Raw genomic sequence first — 17,889 nt, forward strand, 5'->3', positions numbered from 1 at the left:
CTAGAGCGGAATCTGGTGCTAGTGTCTGCGCGGGCTCCTTCAGCGGGGCTTGTACCCCCATGGGAATTATGGGAAGTACAGGCTTCGGATCTGCTTCAGATGGACCACGTTTTCGAGATTCGTGACGCTTGTTTGCTGAGTGTAAAACAAAGTGATATGGAATGATGTCTAATTGAAACTTGCTTCGTTTTTTTTTTGCCCGGCAAACTTTATTGCAAAAGGGTTTTGTGACTAGGCGGTAGAAGTGAAACCTGGACAAATTTGACCACCACGGTTTGCATTCCTCTGCCATTGTGTTTCAGATTTGGCATCAAGATGTAATGAATTATTTTTCACAACATTTCAAAACAAACATTCTTGTTTTGCCCTCGAAAGTACGCAGTATCTATTTATGGCAAATACAGCGCAGTATTAAGTGAGAAACACTTAACGTTTCGTCTGCTGCGATGCCAGGTGCGTCTGTTTATGTGGTCTGCCCCCAACGCACCTCTCGTTTTGTTGGCTCGATGATTTTCCGTGTGGTGCGATCTCTGCACTTGGCGATAATGCGCATGGCTGCTGTAACAGTTCGTAATTGTATAAAAGTGAAGGCTTTCAAAAAAAAAAAATGAGTGGCTAGAAGTTCAACGCTCTGTGTTCTCTATTCTGTCCTTTCCTGTCAGTTGCGCCGATTTGCAGTCATGATCTTTTCAGGAAACTGAGTTCATTGTGACGCGATATAAATAAAACGCGTGTACAAATCTCAAACGAAGGGCGTGTAATTTTTGCGGGGGCGTTTGTGTACCACGTCATGCGTGCCGGAAGTTCATTTATGCGGAACAAATATTCACGAAGTTTTAAACAAACAGTGTTGATGCGTTGATGCATTATGCCACAATGTAAGAATGTATATATCATCTGGAGGATATTTTTATGAAATCGACCATCTACGAAGAAAACCAATAGTCACTTTATTTTTGGCCTGCTGGACTGCCTGTTTTGGATCGAAAATGTCCATAAGTTACACACGTGTACATGGAGAAGGAAAACGAGTCATTCACTTCTTCGCGGTCTGGTCTTGCGGACAGTTTTCCGTATTCACCGTTACAAAAGTATCTTAGCATCTAAACGATTGTACATTCGGCGTGTGGGCGTCGCCACGTAGGACTGCCTAGTGAATGCTTTATTTTTAGGGTGAAAGCCCTATAGGCACATCATTGAACACGAAAATTGATCGTCCGCATCGATGGCGTCCACACGAGTGATGCGAAAAATGTCATCATAATTCGATGACGTCACTATATTTCCACACGCGTTTCTTGTTTCGACATTGAATGAAAAAACAAAAAAATGGCTGCGTATCAGCGTTAATCGCTGGCGAAGGTCGTCGAAAGACGACAGCTTGAGAGAGAATAAAACGTTTGTTTGACGTTTTGCGCGAGAAATTCGGCGAGAAAGCGCTGCGTAAGATATGGACGCCATCTAGCAGTCAGCCATCAATAAAGTGAAGTTACAATTTACTATTATGCAGGATGGGCGTCTTTAATGTAGAAGTCGGCAAGAAACAGGCCGCGGAGACCGTGTAGGGGGGGAATATGACATCGGCTCAAGAAATACCAGAGGGGAGTTATTAGTAGAGTTCGCAGAACATAACAATTTACAGATCTTGAATACGTTCTTCAGAAAACGGGCTAACCGTAAGTGCACGTGACGAAGTGCTAATGTCGAAACTAAGAATGAAATAGACTTCATGCTGAGTGCACTCACAGGCTTTGTACATGATGTAGACGAAGTTGGCAAAATCCGATGCAGAAAACTCGTATTCACCTCGATTAAAAAAAATCAAAGACAAAATTCATACGCAAGAATCTAATTAATCAATTAGCGGTGAGAGCGAAAGTACAGGAATTAAGAATTTTGCTTCAGGATAGATTTGAGGCACTAAACGAGGTAACCGACGTTAGCGTTAACCGACGTTAGCGATTTTCAGCGCAGCCTAAGAAACACTAAGATCCTTAGAGTTGCGTATTTTAGCATTATCCAGTTAAAGAACACACCACCTAATACTTGCATATTGACGTTGGGCTTCAGATATGTGCCATATTTGTTTTTTGATTGGATATGTTCACAAATATGAAAGAAGCCACCACTTCAAGGCTGGGCGTTCAGCAAGTACTTAAACTTGGGCGAGTTGGCTGAATCGTGTGACAGGCAGGCAGATAGACAGACAAACCTAAATTGCCGTGGTTAGGTATCTCAAGAAATACTATCATCCGCGTACTGCGGCTTTCGCAAGGCTGGGCAAGTCCCGGCTTCGATTGTTAACCATCTGCGCATAATGCTCGAGCATTCATTGGCCGCCAGCTGGTCCACGGTGCGGGCAATGTTCTATCTATAATACATGACTAACTTAGACAGTAACCCCCGTATTTACAAGCGCTCCTCGACTCGACTTTCACCCTTCACTTGACAGAGTTGAATACTGCGCCACAGCTCGGCTCAAAAATGTCGCTGCGCTATATACTCAAAAACAGCAACCAATTATAACTGATATGCAGTGACTTGACCTGCCTAAAGATGACGCTCCCATCGGCTTTCTCGACTGAAGGTGGAGCGTTGAGTGAAGGGGCGTTCTAGAAAACGGGGGTAAGAGTCCTACTGTACAAACTGATGATCGGAGACAAGCCACTGATCGAGAGCGCATCAGTTATCGCAAAACGACTCAGAGTAATACGCACGTCAACAGCCTGCCAAACTTCGGGTTCTTCGCGCACGACGGGACCACTGATATCTAAGTTAAAAAAAAAAAAAAGGTTAGCTTAAAAGGAAAAGAAAGTAAACGAGAGCGAACGACAACCAAAGACGCTTAAAAGAATAAAACACAAAGAAGGCGGGCGGCGTTCTTCGCACCACGACCACCCGCGCGGCGTCGACCAATCGTTGATCTCGCGGCTTCGTGACGTCACGACGTGATCGATGCGCAACATCTGGGCCTATATAACGGCGCTACCGATTCCGGTGCCGGGACGGTCGGACTTTCTCTGCCGCCTCAGAAACTTCGAAACCGACGCGGACTCAGAGCCGGGCTTCGCTCATTCCCAAACGACTCGCCGTACACACAAGAGAGAAAGCGCGCTCGCTTGTCGTGTCGCGTAGTATCGGTACACTTTTCATTTATTTTTCTCTCGTTTTCGGTGCGCTTTCGATGCTGCTCAGTTTGAACCGACAGCAGGTGACGTACGATCTTTGAAAACTATTCTTTCTTTGTTTGTTTTTTTCGTCCTTAAAACGAAAGCGAAGCGCGGACCAGCGCTCTTCCGGCTGGTCATTCGCTTAAGTTATACGGAGCTTGTCCTTGCTGTGAAAGGAGAGTAGGACTGCTTTCTTTTCGAAGAAACTGTTCGCGGTCATCGCGGGCGTCCTTATTTGCGGTTCGTGTTCCGTGCAAGACTTTTCTCACGAGCAAGTGGTTGACGTGAGAGTGACAACATGCGCCACCCCTGCGCATTCGTCGTTGCCTTCGGCGTGGCACTGACGCTTTTGGTGAGTGAAGCAGACGTCACTTTTGTTTGTTCTTACCAATTTGCCACTTCTGCAAGGAAAAAAAAAGAGCAGACAATATACCATACAGACTTGTGAGTGAAGCAGACGTCACTATTGTTTGTTCTTACCAATTTGGCACTTCTGCAAGAAAAAAAAGCAGACAATATACTATACAGACTTGCGAGTGAAGCAGACGTCATTATTGTTTGTTCTTACCAATTTGGCACTTCTGCAAGGAAAAAAAAAGAGCAGACAATATACTATACGGACTTGTGAGTGAAGCAGACGTCACTTTTGTTTGTTCTTACCGATTTGGCACTTCTGCAAGAAAAAAAAAAGCAGACAATATACTATACAGACTTGTGAGTGAAGCAGACGTCATTATTGTTTGTTCTTACCAATTTGGCACTTCTGCAAGGAAAAAAAAAGAGCAGACAATATACTATACAGACTTGTGAGTGAAGCAGACGTCACTTTTGTTTGTTCTTACCAATTTGGCACTTCTGCAAGAAAAAAAAGCAGACAATATACTATACAGACTTGTGAGTGAAGCAGACGTCATTATTGTTTGTTCTTACCAATTTGGCACTTCTGCAAGGAAAAAAAAAAGAGCAGACAATATACTATACGGACTTGTGAGTGAAGCAGACGTCACTTTTGTTTGTTCTTACCGATTTGGCACTTCTGCAAGAAAAAAAAAGCAGACAATATACTATACAGACTTGTGAGTGAAGCAGACGTCATTATTGTTTGTTCTTACCAATTTGGCACTTCTGCAAGGAAAAAAAAAAGAGCAGACAATATACTATACAGACTTGTGAGTGAAGCAGACGTCACTTTTGTTTGTTCTTACCAATTTGGCACTTCTGCAAGAAAAAAAAGCAGACAATATACTATACAGACTTGTGAGTGAAGCAGACGTCATTATTGTTTGTTCTTACCAATTTGCCACTTCTGCAAGGAAAAAAAAAGAGCAGACAATATACTATACAGACTTGTGAGTGAAGCAGACGTCACTATTGTTTGTTCTTACCAATTTGGCACTTCTGCAAGGAAAAAAAAAGAGCAGACAATATACTATACGGACTTGTGAGTGAAGCAGACGTCACTTTTGTTTGTTCTTACCGATTTGGCACTTCTGCAAGAAAAAAAAAGCAGACAATATACTATACAGACTTGTGAGTGAAGCAGACGTCACTTTTGTTTGTTCTTACCAATTTGGCACTTCTGCAAGGAAAAAAAAAGAGCAGACAATATACTATACAGACTTGTGAGTGAAGCAGACGTCACTTTTGTTTGTTCTTACCAATTTGGCACTTCTGCAAGAAAAAAAAGCAGACAATATACTATACAGACTTGTGAGTGAAGCAGACGTCATTATTGTTTGTTCTTACCAATTTGCCACTTCTGCAAGAAAAAAAAAAGAGCAGACAATATACTATACAGACTTGTGAGTGAAGCAGACGTCACTTTTGTTTGTTCTTACCAATTTGGCACTTCTGCAAGGAAAAAAAAAAGAGCAGACAATATGCTACACAGCCTTAGAAAGTTGAGCGGATTCTAGGTAGATAATTCGTCTGTGATTGAAGCTGTGCTCGCGTTTGAGGGATATGAAATACGTAGTGTCGGTTTAATGAGGAAACTACCTAACGTAGTAGCGGACTTATAAACCTGACGTCTGTTGCGCAAACGCAAAATATTTATAACATAGACGTGCATGCATATTACATGCTTGCTTTTTTTTATTTACTAATATCATGTGAGCGTTGACCGCTGGACGTGATAGCACGTAATGTACGCGATAAATAACGATATTTTAGTTATTTCGAGCAGGCGCAATAGCACACTCGGTAGCGAGCGCTATCTACACCGCTGATTGCTTAGCGATGCAACACAAGTAAGCGTTATCTGTGCGATTATGTGCGCCGAAATCCGGTGCGACGCTGATCGCAGTATCGCTGATGCCGTTGCTTCTCGTCGATATTAGAATACGGTACCTGATCCCGGGGTCGACTCCCGAACGATATTATTAAAAAAAAGTTCTAAAGGTTTACACGCGTTAAACGTAAACTACGTTACGCGGAACCAAGCAATCATTTTTTGCTTCCTTTAAGAAAATTAAAACAAAAAAAAAAAGCTAAACCATAATCTGTTTGTTCGTAGAACAATGGCACGGGGGAAACTGATATGCGGGTGACTTGTAAAGAAAAAAAAACTTGATTTTTAAAAGTACTTTCTGGTCAGAGATTCGAACCAGATACCAAAGTGTTCACAAGGAGATTGCTCTATTAAATATAGGTTTACTCTAACGACAAAGCTCTCAGATTTCAGAATTCGTTTCGCAGATTTCGTTTATAATTTTTTTCTGAAGAGTGTTGTCTTGATGGAGAGTGGGTTTAACAGAAAAAATTAACCTTTACAAGATACCTTCACGCTTCGAACGGACCTTGGTGTATATCAACTTTTCACGAGCATGGGTCCAAAAAGACGTGAGTGATAAAAAATAAAATAAATGTGCTTTGCGGCTTGCCAGCCATACCACGACCTTGCTGTGAGTGTCCTTTAAACATTAACTTGCACATATTCAGCGAATACAACGCCAATTGTTAGCTGATGGCATTAGCTCGTGGCTGAGACGGGTTTTATTCTCGAAAATAGGATTTTTTTTTTGTTAATGCGTAATGGGCTAAGCTATAGGGAACTACGTAGCAAACGAGTTGGCGGTGCGTAGTCGGTGTAATGCATTTGAGAAAGAAAAAAAAATGGTCTTACTAAAAATTCGACGCGATTGCTTGTGATTCAATAATTCAGCCAGCGCTCACTGCCATGCATCCTGAATTTTCTGAATTGTGCTCGCACTTCGGCGTTACATTCCACCTGTCGTGAAAACGAACTGTTCGAGGAAAAATTCAGCTTTTCACGAAGAACAAGTTTACGACACGCACTGTGTAGAAGTGTGTCACGACCTAATATCTTAAAAGCCACCGTGTTATCATTTTTTAATGTACGGCGGTATTTAGATTGAGAATACGCGAAGAAAGGAGCGACGAATAAAGGCTACACGTATTCTAGCATGTTTTTGCATAGTTATAGGTAGGTGATCGTTTGATATTGTCGCTGTTCAACGTAAGCAGATCACCGAGACCTGGAGTCCGAGAACCGACGGCGTAAGTTTTTATGCAGGAGCCAAGAGCAAGATACATAAACAAAAGCATGTCGTCTAGTTCAGTGTCCCATTTTGCGAGACTGTTGGCGCGCACATCGTCTTCAATCTCTGTTTCGAGCGCGGCAATATCACATCCTATAAATTTGCGGATATGCTTGTACCTTCTCATCTTTCTGCAACCTCTTTTTTCCCCTTTATCCCTTCCACAGTGCAGGGTAGCAAACCGAATGTGCGTCTGGTTAACCTCTCTGCCTTTCCTTACATCTTTATCTCTCTCTCTCTCTTGTTGTTTCATTTCGTTCGATAAGACGTTGCGTTTAAGAAAGAAAAAGATGCTGCAAGTCATTATTCTCTATGCGCAGCGCCTTGAAATCGCATGATACCTTTATGTTCGCACCTGGTATTTGGGGCTTAACTACTGGAGACGTTGCGTGAGCTCGCCCAGTACAAAGTGGTCGCCCTAAGGGCAACCACCAGCAGTTACCCTTGCCTGAGGTTCATCATTGCTCTTCTCCTTCCCCAGCCGCAATGCAACATAGGTTTGTACCCCCAGAGACAAAATCCTGCCGACACTCATATTCAGTCCTGAGTATTCGGTTATGACGAAAAAAAAAAAAAAACACTATCTAGACTTATATTTTTGCGATAGGCTTTACTTGCAGTACATTTTTAATAATCATAACTTTTTGCTTGCGCACGTAATCAGACAAATGCGGCTTATTACAATGTTCAGGGAATCTCGTATCCATGGATTGTAGCTTACCGGGCTGGAATAGCCAGTGAACGTTAGCGTTGATGCGTTAGCGTTGAAGAACTCGTGTCACCGAAGTTTCTAGGGTCGTGGTCTGTGGCATTGTCTGTAAGCCGAAAAATCTTGATAGATGGAAGGAATTAATACCAGAAAATCGGGATGGGATCAAACCCGGGCAATGTATTCTGCGTGGTAACTATAGGTGTTCTACTGCTGAGTCACGCCAGGGACTGAAGCTGCTTAGGCACAAAACCCACGAGGCGTCACGCAGGGCAAGGAGTCTCGTTAACCCATGCCACATTGCGTTGTAGAAGCGTAGAATCGCACCAGGCGTCGTGCCGTGCAAAAGTGAGCAACGATCCGAAGGCCGACCTATTTAAAGGGGTTCAGTCAGAATTATTCATCACCGGCCACAGTATATAGACACTGTGCAGCTGCGTAAGCGCACGTATTGCTTTACAGACACGTAGTGGGTACTACGCTACTTCGCTTCAAAGACAAATTATGTGGTAGTTGGCATTTAGCAAATGTGCAGTCTCAACGGAGAAATGATTAGCCCGAGTGACCGGTGACCGGAACCGGAAAAATGCGGTACGCAGTGCTGCGTTTTACCCGAGTACGCCAATGACCAGATTGTCCAGCACATTACATTTCATTTTAAAGAAACGCCTTTTTTTTTTTTTACAGCGAAAGCTGTTATGAGATGACAACTCGGATCACGCACAGTTGTCCGCTGCCACCGCCTCCGGTGTCCGTAACCACATCGCACGAAATATCCACGGAGTGAATGATGATGAGTGGGGCGAAGCGTCCGTCAGCCCGTCCGTGCTACCGTCCGTCCATTTTTGTTTCCGTCCGTCCGCGCGACCATCCGTGCGTCCGTCCGTGAGTCCGTCGTCTGTCCGTCTGTTTGTCCATCTGTCCGTGCGTCCATCTACCGAACACTTTAAGTACCGCCATCTCCCGTTTCGCATCCCCTGTGGCACATACCCGTCCTTGCGTCCGTCCGTGCATCCGTCCGTCCGTACATCTTGTGAACACTCCAAGTACCACCATCTCCCATCCCTTGTGGCTACATATACTAACGATATACTAACGGAGAATGGACAGACCCACACCCTAAAGGAGCTTCGCCCCTAAAAACCCTAGCGCCAAAGACACAGTGGGCTAGAAGCTCGGGTCTGCTGGGTTCCAGCCCAGTATTCTACCACTTAGCTACGCTGGTGCTTGTGATTTGTTGGCAAGCTTGCCTTAGGCAGGCTTGATGTCGGCAAAGCAATCGCGTTAATACGACTTATGAATCGTTTTAAAACAGCGAAAGACCAACCAGTCGTCGCACATTGCGAATAGCGTAATGAGGGGGCCGTCCAATGCTCCAACCCATTACAAAAGCTTGCTCTGGTTCCCCTACTAACTTTGGCACATTCCCGCTTCAGCCATAATTCCTCATCGTCGTCAGCCACTGCATGAACAATTGGCACGAAATTCCTTGCAAGTGTTTAGCGGATACCACGCTTCTCAGAAGAATGACAAAAGACAACATAGGGAATGCCGGCCTACTACCGAAAACTTTATCATTAATGCCCTAGTGGGTATCAAGCAAGTGCGCTTGCAGTAGTTACCCAATGAGTGTTTTGAAAAGGCTCTTAAAAGCCGCTCTTCTATCTTTCGCTGTGACTGCTGCGGCTCCCGCGCAGACTTGGCGTTTTTTTTTTCTTCTTCGCTGAAGTCGCGAGAAGCCGTATATTCATCGCATTTGCCCAGAAAAAGCTGCTAGTTGGAGTGACTCCCGGCGGCCACCTCTGCTTTCAAAAATGGGAATGTGCTCGGCACACTTTGTTCTGTGGGCACACCAAGTATCGACGGGCTCGGGAGAAGCGCAGCGCCAGGTATCGCTATCTCGTCGCTCCGCCAACCGGTCACTCGCGCCGATTGTTTTTCGTTTGCGCCGCACTTAGAACAGGCACCATACATGCGAGTTTAAAGAGGCCAGTGTCACGCGCACAAACGTCCAGTTCTTCGAAGCACGGTTGAGGTGTACACAGAGAAGCGAAGAATGGCGATCGAATGAGAGTTTGATGCCAACTGGGATTGAGCACGCTATTCGACTTTTGCTCTTTTAAATGCAATAATAATAATAATAATAATAATAATAATAATAATAATAATAATAATAATAATAATAATAATAATAATAATAATAATAATAATAATAATAATAATAATAATAATAATAATAATAATAATAATAATAATAATAATAATAATAATAATAATAATAATAATAATCATACTAATAATCATACTAATAATAATAATAATAATCATACTAATAATAATAATAATAATAATACCTGGATATTACGTCCCAAAACCACGATATGATTATGAGAGACGCCGGAGAGCAGGGCTCCGGAAATGACGGCCGCCTGGGGTTCTTTAACGTGCACTAACGTCGCACTCACGTTGAAATGCAACCGCCGCGGTCGGAGTCGAACCCGCCACCTTCGGGTCAGCATCTTATAAAGGCGAAGCTTAAGCGTCCACCATCAAGTTTTTAATGAACGCTCGGGGCGACGGCGAATCAACCGTAAGACGTTCATTAAGCGTCGCAGCCCTGTAGTTTCACCTACTAACGTTATTAAACATGCGTTGTTTCTCGTTAACTTCGAGAGTATTAGAAGGATTGCCACTGCAGAGAACGGTTAACAAGTTAAGCACGAATAATAAGAAACGCTCTCGTTATTGTAGAAAGGAACAAAGATACAAGAAACTGATAATATACTGTATACACAACTTTCACAACCATTCGGTGTTGAATAAATTGCATGCGACTTCGAGGAGCAGTGTCTTAAAAGTCATAACGAATATTTCTGGTTGAACTGCTTCAAGCCGATTACCGACATAAGTTGTGCCGCGGGTTTTAACAACACAGAAAAAAAGATCTCTCTAAGAGAGCCTCTTGTAAAATGCTTTTGCTCCTAACGTAAGGAAGCTCGCAGCTGGCACGGTTTACACGCCGTCATGCATTTATACAACGCCGCGAATCCACCACCTATACACCCTCAACTATATGTCCCTCATAGAGTACTATAGTTGTAACCGGTAAACGAGATGACAAAGGCTCTGTGTATTGGATATATCTAGCGCCCTCCGCAGAACATAAATAAGAGTGCAGATTATATTTCTCACTCGCCGAGGTTGGAATTCGGGCGCTGTGCTCTCATTCTGCTTACCTTTATAAGAACACTGTTGGTATGTGAACTCATTCAGCTAAGTGGATTCTCGTGAGAGAGATAGAGCAGAAGAGAATGAATTTCAATAATGCAAGGTATACGCCAAGCGCAGTATGCCACGAGAATAATAGCGCCCTGAATGCAGTCGACGTAATGAGCGACTATAGTTGTTGGGCCTTCCTGCCGTAATTGACGCCATGCATTTTGTGCTCGCTCGTTGGGCCACGAGCGCTCGAACGCCGGCGCGAATTCGCAGTACCACCTGGTTTGCGCTTACGTTGCATATTGTATATGTCCATTATAGTATGCGCACCTATATAGTAATCTGGGCCTCATATGCTGTACTTCTTTATCAGAGAGAGCTAAAGAGCAACTGCAAGCGCGAGGGCGTGGGTTTCTTTCCCGACCACGGCGGATATAATGAAAAAAAAAAGGGGGAGGGGGGGGGGCAGAGCTCAAAGCAAAAATAGCCCTCGCGGGCTAACAAGACAGTGTTACGTTGAGAAACATCAGGGGTTCCGAAGCAATAAGAGGTCCCTCACTACAGTGTGCTCGTATAGTGATTTTGGCACACAATACCCGTTTACTTCAACTCATAAAAAATAAATAAACACTGGGGCTTTGTACGCCAACACTATGAAGTGATTTTGAGGCGTGTCTTGGTTGGAAGGCTTGCACAAATGTTGATCACTTGGGGCTCTCTGATGCGTGATTTATAAAATTTTGGAGTAGTTAAATACGGCACACAATAAACAAGTCTGGTAGCAAACTAAGCCACTGGCATTACTATAGGGCAAACGCTGATTTAATTCATACTTATTTTAATGAAAATTAACCTACGCCTTAGTTATACACCAAAACACAGCGAGCTCAGTAGCGTGCTGCCATATTTAGAATGCACGTCGCGCCATCTTCAAACCCGGCGAAGCAATGCCAGGAACTGCCACGCGAGTAGACGCCATGCAAGTCAAACGCGAATCTTCATCACCTGATTGCGGCTGTAGGCACCTTTCACGCTTTTCTCTCGTGAAATTTTGCGCTCTTCTCGTGTGAAACGCCGAGAACGCCTTCCTCATCCGTCCAAAATGTCTATAGCGTGTGCACTGCAGACTGCGGAATCAACTTTGTCAGGTGCGTACTATCGCGATGGAAAGAAACACGAAAGCGTCGCTTTCGTGTCAGTCGAGGAGCGGCGTATACCCTGGCTGTGGCAAGGCAAAATTAGTGCTGCAAGCCGGCGTGAACATATAGCGATAGAATCTCGCTCCGGCTTGCGCTCATGCGCCGCATGTCGTTATCAAGTGCCAGTCATGCCTGGCACTTGGAGCACACACGCGGTGCGAAACTGCCAGCCAGAGAAAGATTTTATAGTGCTATGGTAGTGCCGGCTGTAAGCACAGATTCGCCTATAGCGACAGTCAAAGCATGTCACAGTTCGATTGATGGAGTCGAAATCCACGCTTAATTTGCCCTGTTCACGTTTCTTTGCATCACGATAGTACGCCGTTACATTTGTACTAAACTTGTGCAATGAGTGCATGCATGCGTGACTTGTAATATAATCTATCGGCACGCGGCTTTCGAGATAGTACGGGAATGATTTGGTGCCGCATACTGCAGGCATATTGCACGCAAATCACTGCTGTAAAGAGAAACAGCTGGCTTTGCGCTGTAATAAACGCAGTAGGGGTATATTTACAGTGTGCTTCTCAAGTGTGCTTATTCGCACACATTTACAGGACTCGTATACTTTTTCCTGTTGTTTGCAATCATCCACTGGCGGTGGAGCTGGGTATTTTTTGTTGCGGATGGAAAGCTGTGCAATCCGAAAACACCGCACCGGCATGATTGCCGCATCATGTTGTGATCTTCACAGAGAGTGCTGATTCATATCTTCCTCTTGCGCTGATTTTTATCGCAACCAAAGACGGCGCAGCAGTGCCCAGACGATCTCTTGTAAGCGGTAGTGGCGCGAATAGACGCTTTCTCGTATGTTAAAATTCCAGAGACGCCGGGTGCCATGTTAACCCGGTACCACAAATACATGCCTTGGCAGTTCGAAACCAGATGACCGTCTGGGTGCGAGAGTATGCGCCAGTAGCCTAGGTACCTTGGTGCGACGTATGCATGCTATGGTCTGTAGAAAAGAAAGAAAAAGAAAGCATGAAAAAAAACGCTGCACTAAAATCACGATGATCCCGCTCGCTTTCCGACGATCAAACTGTAAATCAACAGCGGCACCTTTTCCCTGATTCATTGGTTTATCGTCAATTCAGTGTAACGTGTTCAACTTCATTGCCTAAATTACAGTGAAAGTTGGGTAACTGATGTTCATCATGACTAGAGAGCCAGTTCATCAATGGGGCACACCGAGCTATCAGTGTGAAGAGTGGGCTAGCTGGTCTGTAACGTGGTATAGCGCAACCAGAATTAAAACTGAATAGCCCAGTTGACCAAAAGGAGGGACAGAGCGCTTTCTTTTAAGTGGTTTTATGAATTGATTGCTTGAAATACTTATAGTCACCTGAAAGCTTCGAAAAATCAAGCACCCGAGTTCGTATTCTAATAGGGAGCAAGGATGCACTGGTAATCAATCAATCAATCAATCAATCAATCAATCAATCAATCAATCAATCAATCAATCAATCAATCAATCAATTTGATTTTTATTGACAAACCAAAAAAAGATTACAAGACATCTGGACCGTTAGCCTACATTGGCTAGTGATCGGTCCATATCGGAGTACATAAAAGCAGCTTAGCAGAGCATATTTAGCAATAAACACATATATACACAATTATTTATACATATAACTATTCACATGTGCACATACATACTACATACATAAGCGCGTGTACATATGTGCATTTTCACAACATACCCAAATATAGTTTGTTTCATCATCATCGTCATATATAATAAGTGACTGGGTAAAAGCACTAATTAGCGCTGGAGAAAGTGAAAAAAAAAACCTATTTATATGTCTTGATGCTGCAAGCAAAATAATTTCACACTGTGCTTAAAATTTCTTGCCACTTTAACTTCTAAGGGTAGTCGGTTCCAAATTTTAGTCCCATGAAATTCCAATAAGTGTTTTCCATACAAGTTATAGCTTGTAGGTAAGTTAAAATTGCCATTCGATGCGTGTCTAGTGTTTCGCGATGGTATTGTAAATAGAGTGAAGGAGAGGGGAAAGCTAGTGCCTATAATTTTCTGAACAAAAAAAGCAACCTTATAATCGCGAAGTGCCCAAACTGATAAGATTTGTTGTTCCTGAAATGTAGTTTTACATGAATTTTCATGGTTTCCACCTATTATGCTTAGGGCTCTCTTTTGTAGTCATAGTAATGGCTCTAGGTATGTCGTATACGTTACACCCCACGATTCAATACAGTAGCTAATATGTGAATGACAGAAGGAAAAATACAATGTTCGAAGCACGCTGGGGGGAAAGCATTCGCGTGCTTTGATTAATGTATAACAACCGTAAGCCACCTTTCTACAAACACTATGAATTTGTTCTTTCCAGTGAAGGTGTTGGTCAAAAAACACTCCTAAATATTTAAAAGAAATTACTTGTTTGATAGGACTGTTGTTCAGGTAAAGTTGCATAGACGCCGTGTCAATATCCTTTCGCCTTGATCGAAAAACAACATACTTCGTTTTCCCCGAATGTAGTGTCAATTTATTCTGTATAAACCAGTTGCTTTCGTGTGTCAATTCAGACATTATGCTGGCTTGCAGTGCTGAGAGACTATCTCCTGTGAATACTATGGCGGTATCGTCCGCGTATATTAATGCTTAAGAGTACACTAGTGTTTTGGGGAAATCATTTATGTACAGAGAAAAAGGTACCGGGCCTAATACGTATCCCTGGGGCACTCCACACACTATTGTGCTGTATGCTGATTCGTTATTGTTAATCACCACTTTTTGTTTGCGCGAGGACAAGTAGCTTGAGAAGAACTGGAGTGAACTGTCACTTAAGCCATAACTTTCAAGTTTTTGTAATAGTATGTCATGGGGAACTGTATCGAATGCCTTTTTAATATCTAGGAAGACTGCTATTGCGATTTCACCGTTGTGGAGCGCGGTGATTATATTGTGCGAGAAGGTTAGAATGGCTGAAGCAGTAGACCTAGCGGGAACGAATCCGTACTGTTGTGGGCATATGATGTCGTTGTCAACCAGAAATCGTTTTAATTGAAGGACAATTATCTTCTCGAAAAGTGTATTAGCTTAGAACCGAGATCGGTCTGTAGTTTTCAGGGTTCTTTGAGTCCCCTGATTTGTATACAGGAACTACTTTGGCGTTTTTTAAGCTAGATGGATTTATACGACAGGTAAATGCATGGTTGAAAATATGACACATCGGAATGCAAAGAAGGTTAATGTTATTTTTAATAACCTTAACTGGTATTCTATCATCACCAGTGGCTTTATTGAGCGGCATCTTAGCCACGACAGATTTGATTTCATCTGTTGTGACAGCTGCAAGGTTGAAATCATTATCAATTAATTTGGGGAGAGAAGGAGCAGATATCGACGAGCAAAACTGTGAAGCAAGGTTAGCGCCAATACTAGTGAAATATGCATTGAAATCTTCTGCAGCCTTTGAGAAGATGTTATCTGGAAGAATGCGTTTTGTCTGGCCTATGCCTGTAACATCTCTGACTACTTGCCACACCTTTTTTTTTGCATCGCTCCCGTTTCGTGTAATACTGTTTGTATAATACTCCACCTTCAATTTACGTTTCATAGTAACTGATTTATTCCTATAGAACTTGAAGCTTTCGCAGTAATATGTGTTGCTTCTATTGTTTTTCCACTTATTATGATATGAATCCTTTAATTTCAATATTTCTAAGAGGTCGTTAGTCATCCATGGACAAAAGGCGTGATTGTAGTTACGACGCGTACGTTCACGTGTCGACCGCCTTATCAAATTGCTTACCGACTCCAGAAAGTTTGCACATTCCTTTTCTATGTCATTATCATATATGCTCTCAAAGTCAACATCCTGAAGCAATCGGTTCAATTGAACATAATCCACATATGCCGAACGCTGCAATCGTGATGCAATAGGTATTTACATGAAATAAAGAGAAATTTTGGGTTATGATCGGTAACGCTTACGTCATAAACCCCAGCACTCACGTCCCATTCGGCGTGACATAACATTGATCAATAATGGATTCAGATTGGTCAGTGACACGAGTCGCCGTTGAAATGACATTTTTAAGATTAAGTGACTCGAGTAAAAATAAATAATCAGATCTATCTTTCAGTAAGTTAATATTGAAGTCTCCGCACGCAACAACTGGAACTTGAGAGGCTATCAGAGATGTCATCAGGTATTCCATAGCGCAGATAAATTCATTGACCGCTGAAGAAGGTGGGCGATAGACGACGCCCACTGTGATTCCACGCTTAATCTGAACAAATATCGTTTCGGCTGAGGGAGTCGATACAGAGTTTTTAGGAAGAATGTCAAAATCAATCTCATTTTTAATAAACAGCGCAACGCCTCCGCCACGGAATGAACTCGGGTGAGGCATAGATGCCACATTGTAACCAGGTAAAGTAGCGGTCTCGCCTTCTAACAACCATGTTTCCATTACGGCAATTATATCGTATGTGAATTTGTGCTGGGTCAAATATACTAGTAGGTTATCCAAGTTCTTTCTAATGCTACGAAGATTGCAATGCAAAATTGAGAAATTATCTTGCTCTTGCCATGCCTTTTCAACTTGTGGGATAGTCAGAGTCATTGTAAATAATTAGCTTTTTGGAACAGAATAAGGCGGCTTACGTGAGTTTTTAGTGGATTTCGAATATTTAAGCTCTTTACCGCAAAAAAAAAAAAAGAAGTTGTTGGAGTGTATTGGCGACCTCGATGCGACAGCTTTCTGCGACAGCTTTATGGAATCGCACTGGTCTTCACCAGATGAGCCTCCTTGGCTTTAGTTACTTTGGTACCAATTTAGGGGTGTCTTTCAAATCGTTTGACGTATATTTCTCTGAAACTATGCCATAGGATAGCCAAGGCTATCGCTTACTAAGTTATCTAGAGCACTATGCGTTGCCATTATAACTATGCGTTGCCAAGTACTATGCGTTGCGAATATAACAATCTTCATATATCCATTAGTATTGTTTTATATAATTCAATGTTTATTCGCATACTTTGATACAAAATTCTAGTCTGGAGGACGGCTTCAGCTGAAAACATTCACATACTGATAGTATTAAAAAAATAGCAACATGCCTTGTCTCCAGTGTGCCATATCTTCGGCGTGCAGCTCTTTCGTGTGCAAAGCATAGAACTATAAGAGTTGAATCGTTGTACACACATAGGATTTGTCGCATGTATAAAATAGGAAAAATTAGGAGTGTTAACACTTTAAGACTTGTATTCTTGCAATCACATAATGCTTTTTATATATTTCCTCACTTAGAAACTCGCATTGTCCACTAAGGCAGTGCTAAATACGGTGACCAAATGCTACAGTCTTACTTACTGACAGTTATAAGTCAATTATACAAATAAAATTATCTGAATGTGTCTGTTATGTCGCTAAAAAGGCTACGCGACGTAATTATGTGTTGGTTGTGCTGTCATGGGTTCATTTGTTTTTGTTTTTTTGTGTATTCGTCCCTACGGTTATATTTCTCTCCCCCGCTTTTTTTCAAATGTTTTCACAATATCCTTCTTTATTAATTTTGATCGCGGTTGTTTATCGTTTTTACTGCTTTAATAGGTTCATACATTATGCATACCATGCGAATCCATTTGACCCCTGTAAAGCTGCCCACTGTCCAGTGTATGAGGCGGTCATGTTCCCTTCAAGCTTCTCAATGCAGCTTTCATGCCTGGTGATCCTCGCAACCTTGTTGTCATTAAACTCAATTCAATATAATGGTTTCCCTCCGCGGCTTATTTTGAAGGTATCTTTTGCGCGGATGCTCAAACTTCGCATCAATAGATTGTAAGCTTTCTAATCGATCAGTGCCGCTCTGCCGTTACTGAATAGGATTGATTGATTTGATAGATTTGTGGGGTTTAACGTCCCAAAAGCACCATATGATTATGAGAGACGCCGTAGTGGAGGGCTCCGGAAATTTCGACCACCTGTGGTTCTTTAACGTGCACCCAAATCTGAGCACACGGGCCTACAACATTTCCGCCTTCATCGGAAATGCAGCCGCCGCA

The 17,889-nt window shown here is 42.7% G+C and overlaps 1 protein-coding gene across 3 annotated transcripts in view; it reads left to right on the forward strand.

The window, feature by feature from the left end:
- The first annotated feature begins 3,015 nt into the window (after window positions 1–3,015).
- LOC119161504 (uncharacterized) overlaps window positions 3,016–17,889 on the forward strand; it is a 212,988-nt gene continuing 198,114 nt past the window's right edge. For 2 of the 3 annotated variants that reach the window (XM_075889433.1, XM_075889434.1), the window contains exon 1: window positions 3,016–3,522. In XM_075889433.1, coding sequence (XP_075745548.1) covers window positions 3,469–3,522 — 54 coding nt within the window. In that variant the 5' untranslated portion in view covers window positions 3,016–3,468. The remainder of the gene's footprint in view (window positions 3,523–17,889) is intronic. The other variant, XM_075889435.1, reaches the window with a different exon arrangement.

The sequence above is a fragment of the Rhipicephalus microplus genome, chromosome 3 (assembly GCF_043290135.1).
Source record: "Rhipicephalus microplus isolate Deutch F79 chromosome 3, USDA_Rmic, whole genome shotgun sequence".
NCBI classification, from domain to species: Eukaryota; Metazoa; Arthropoda; class Arachnida; order Ixodida; family Ixodidae; genus Rhipicephalus; species Rhipicephalus microplus.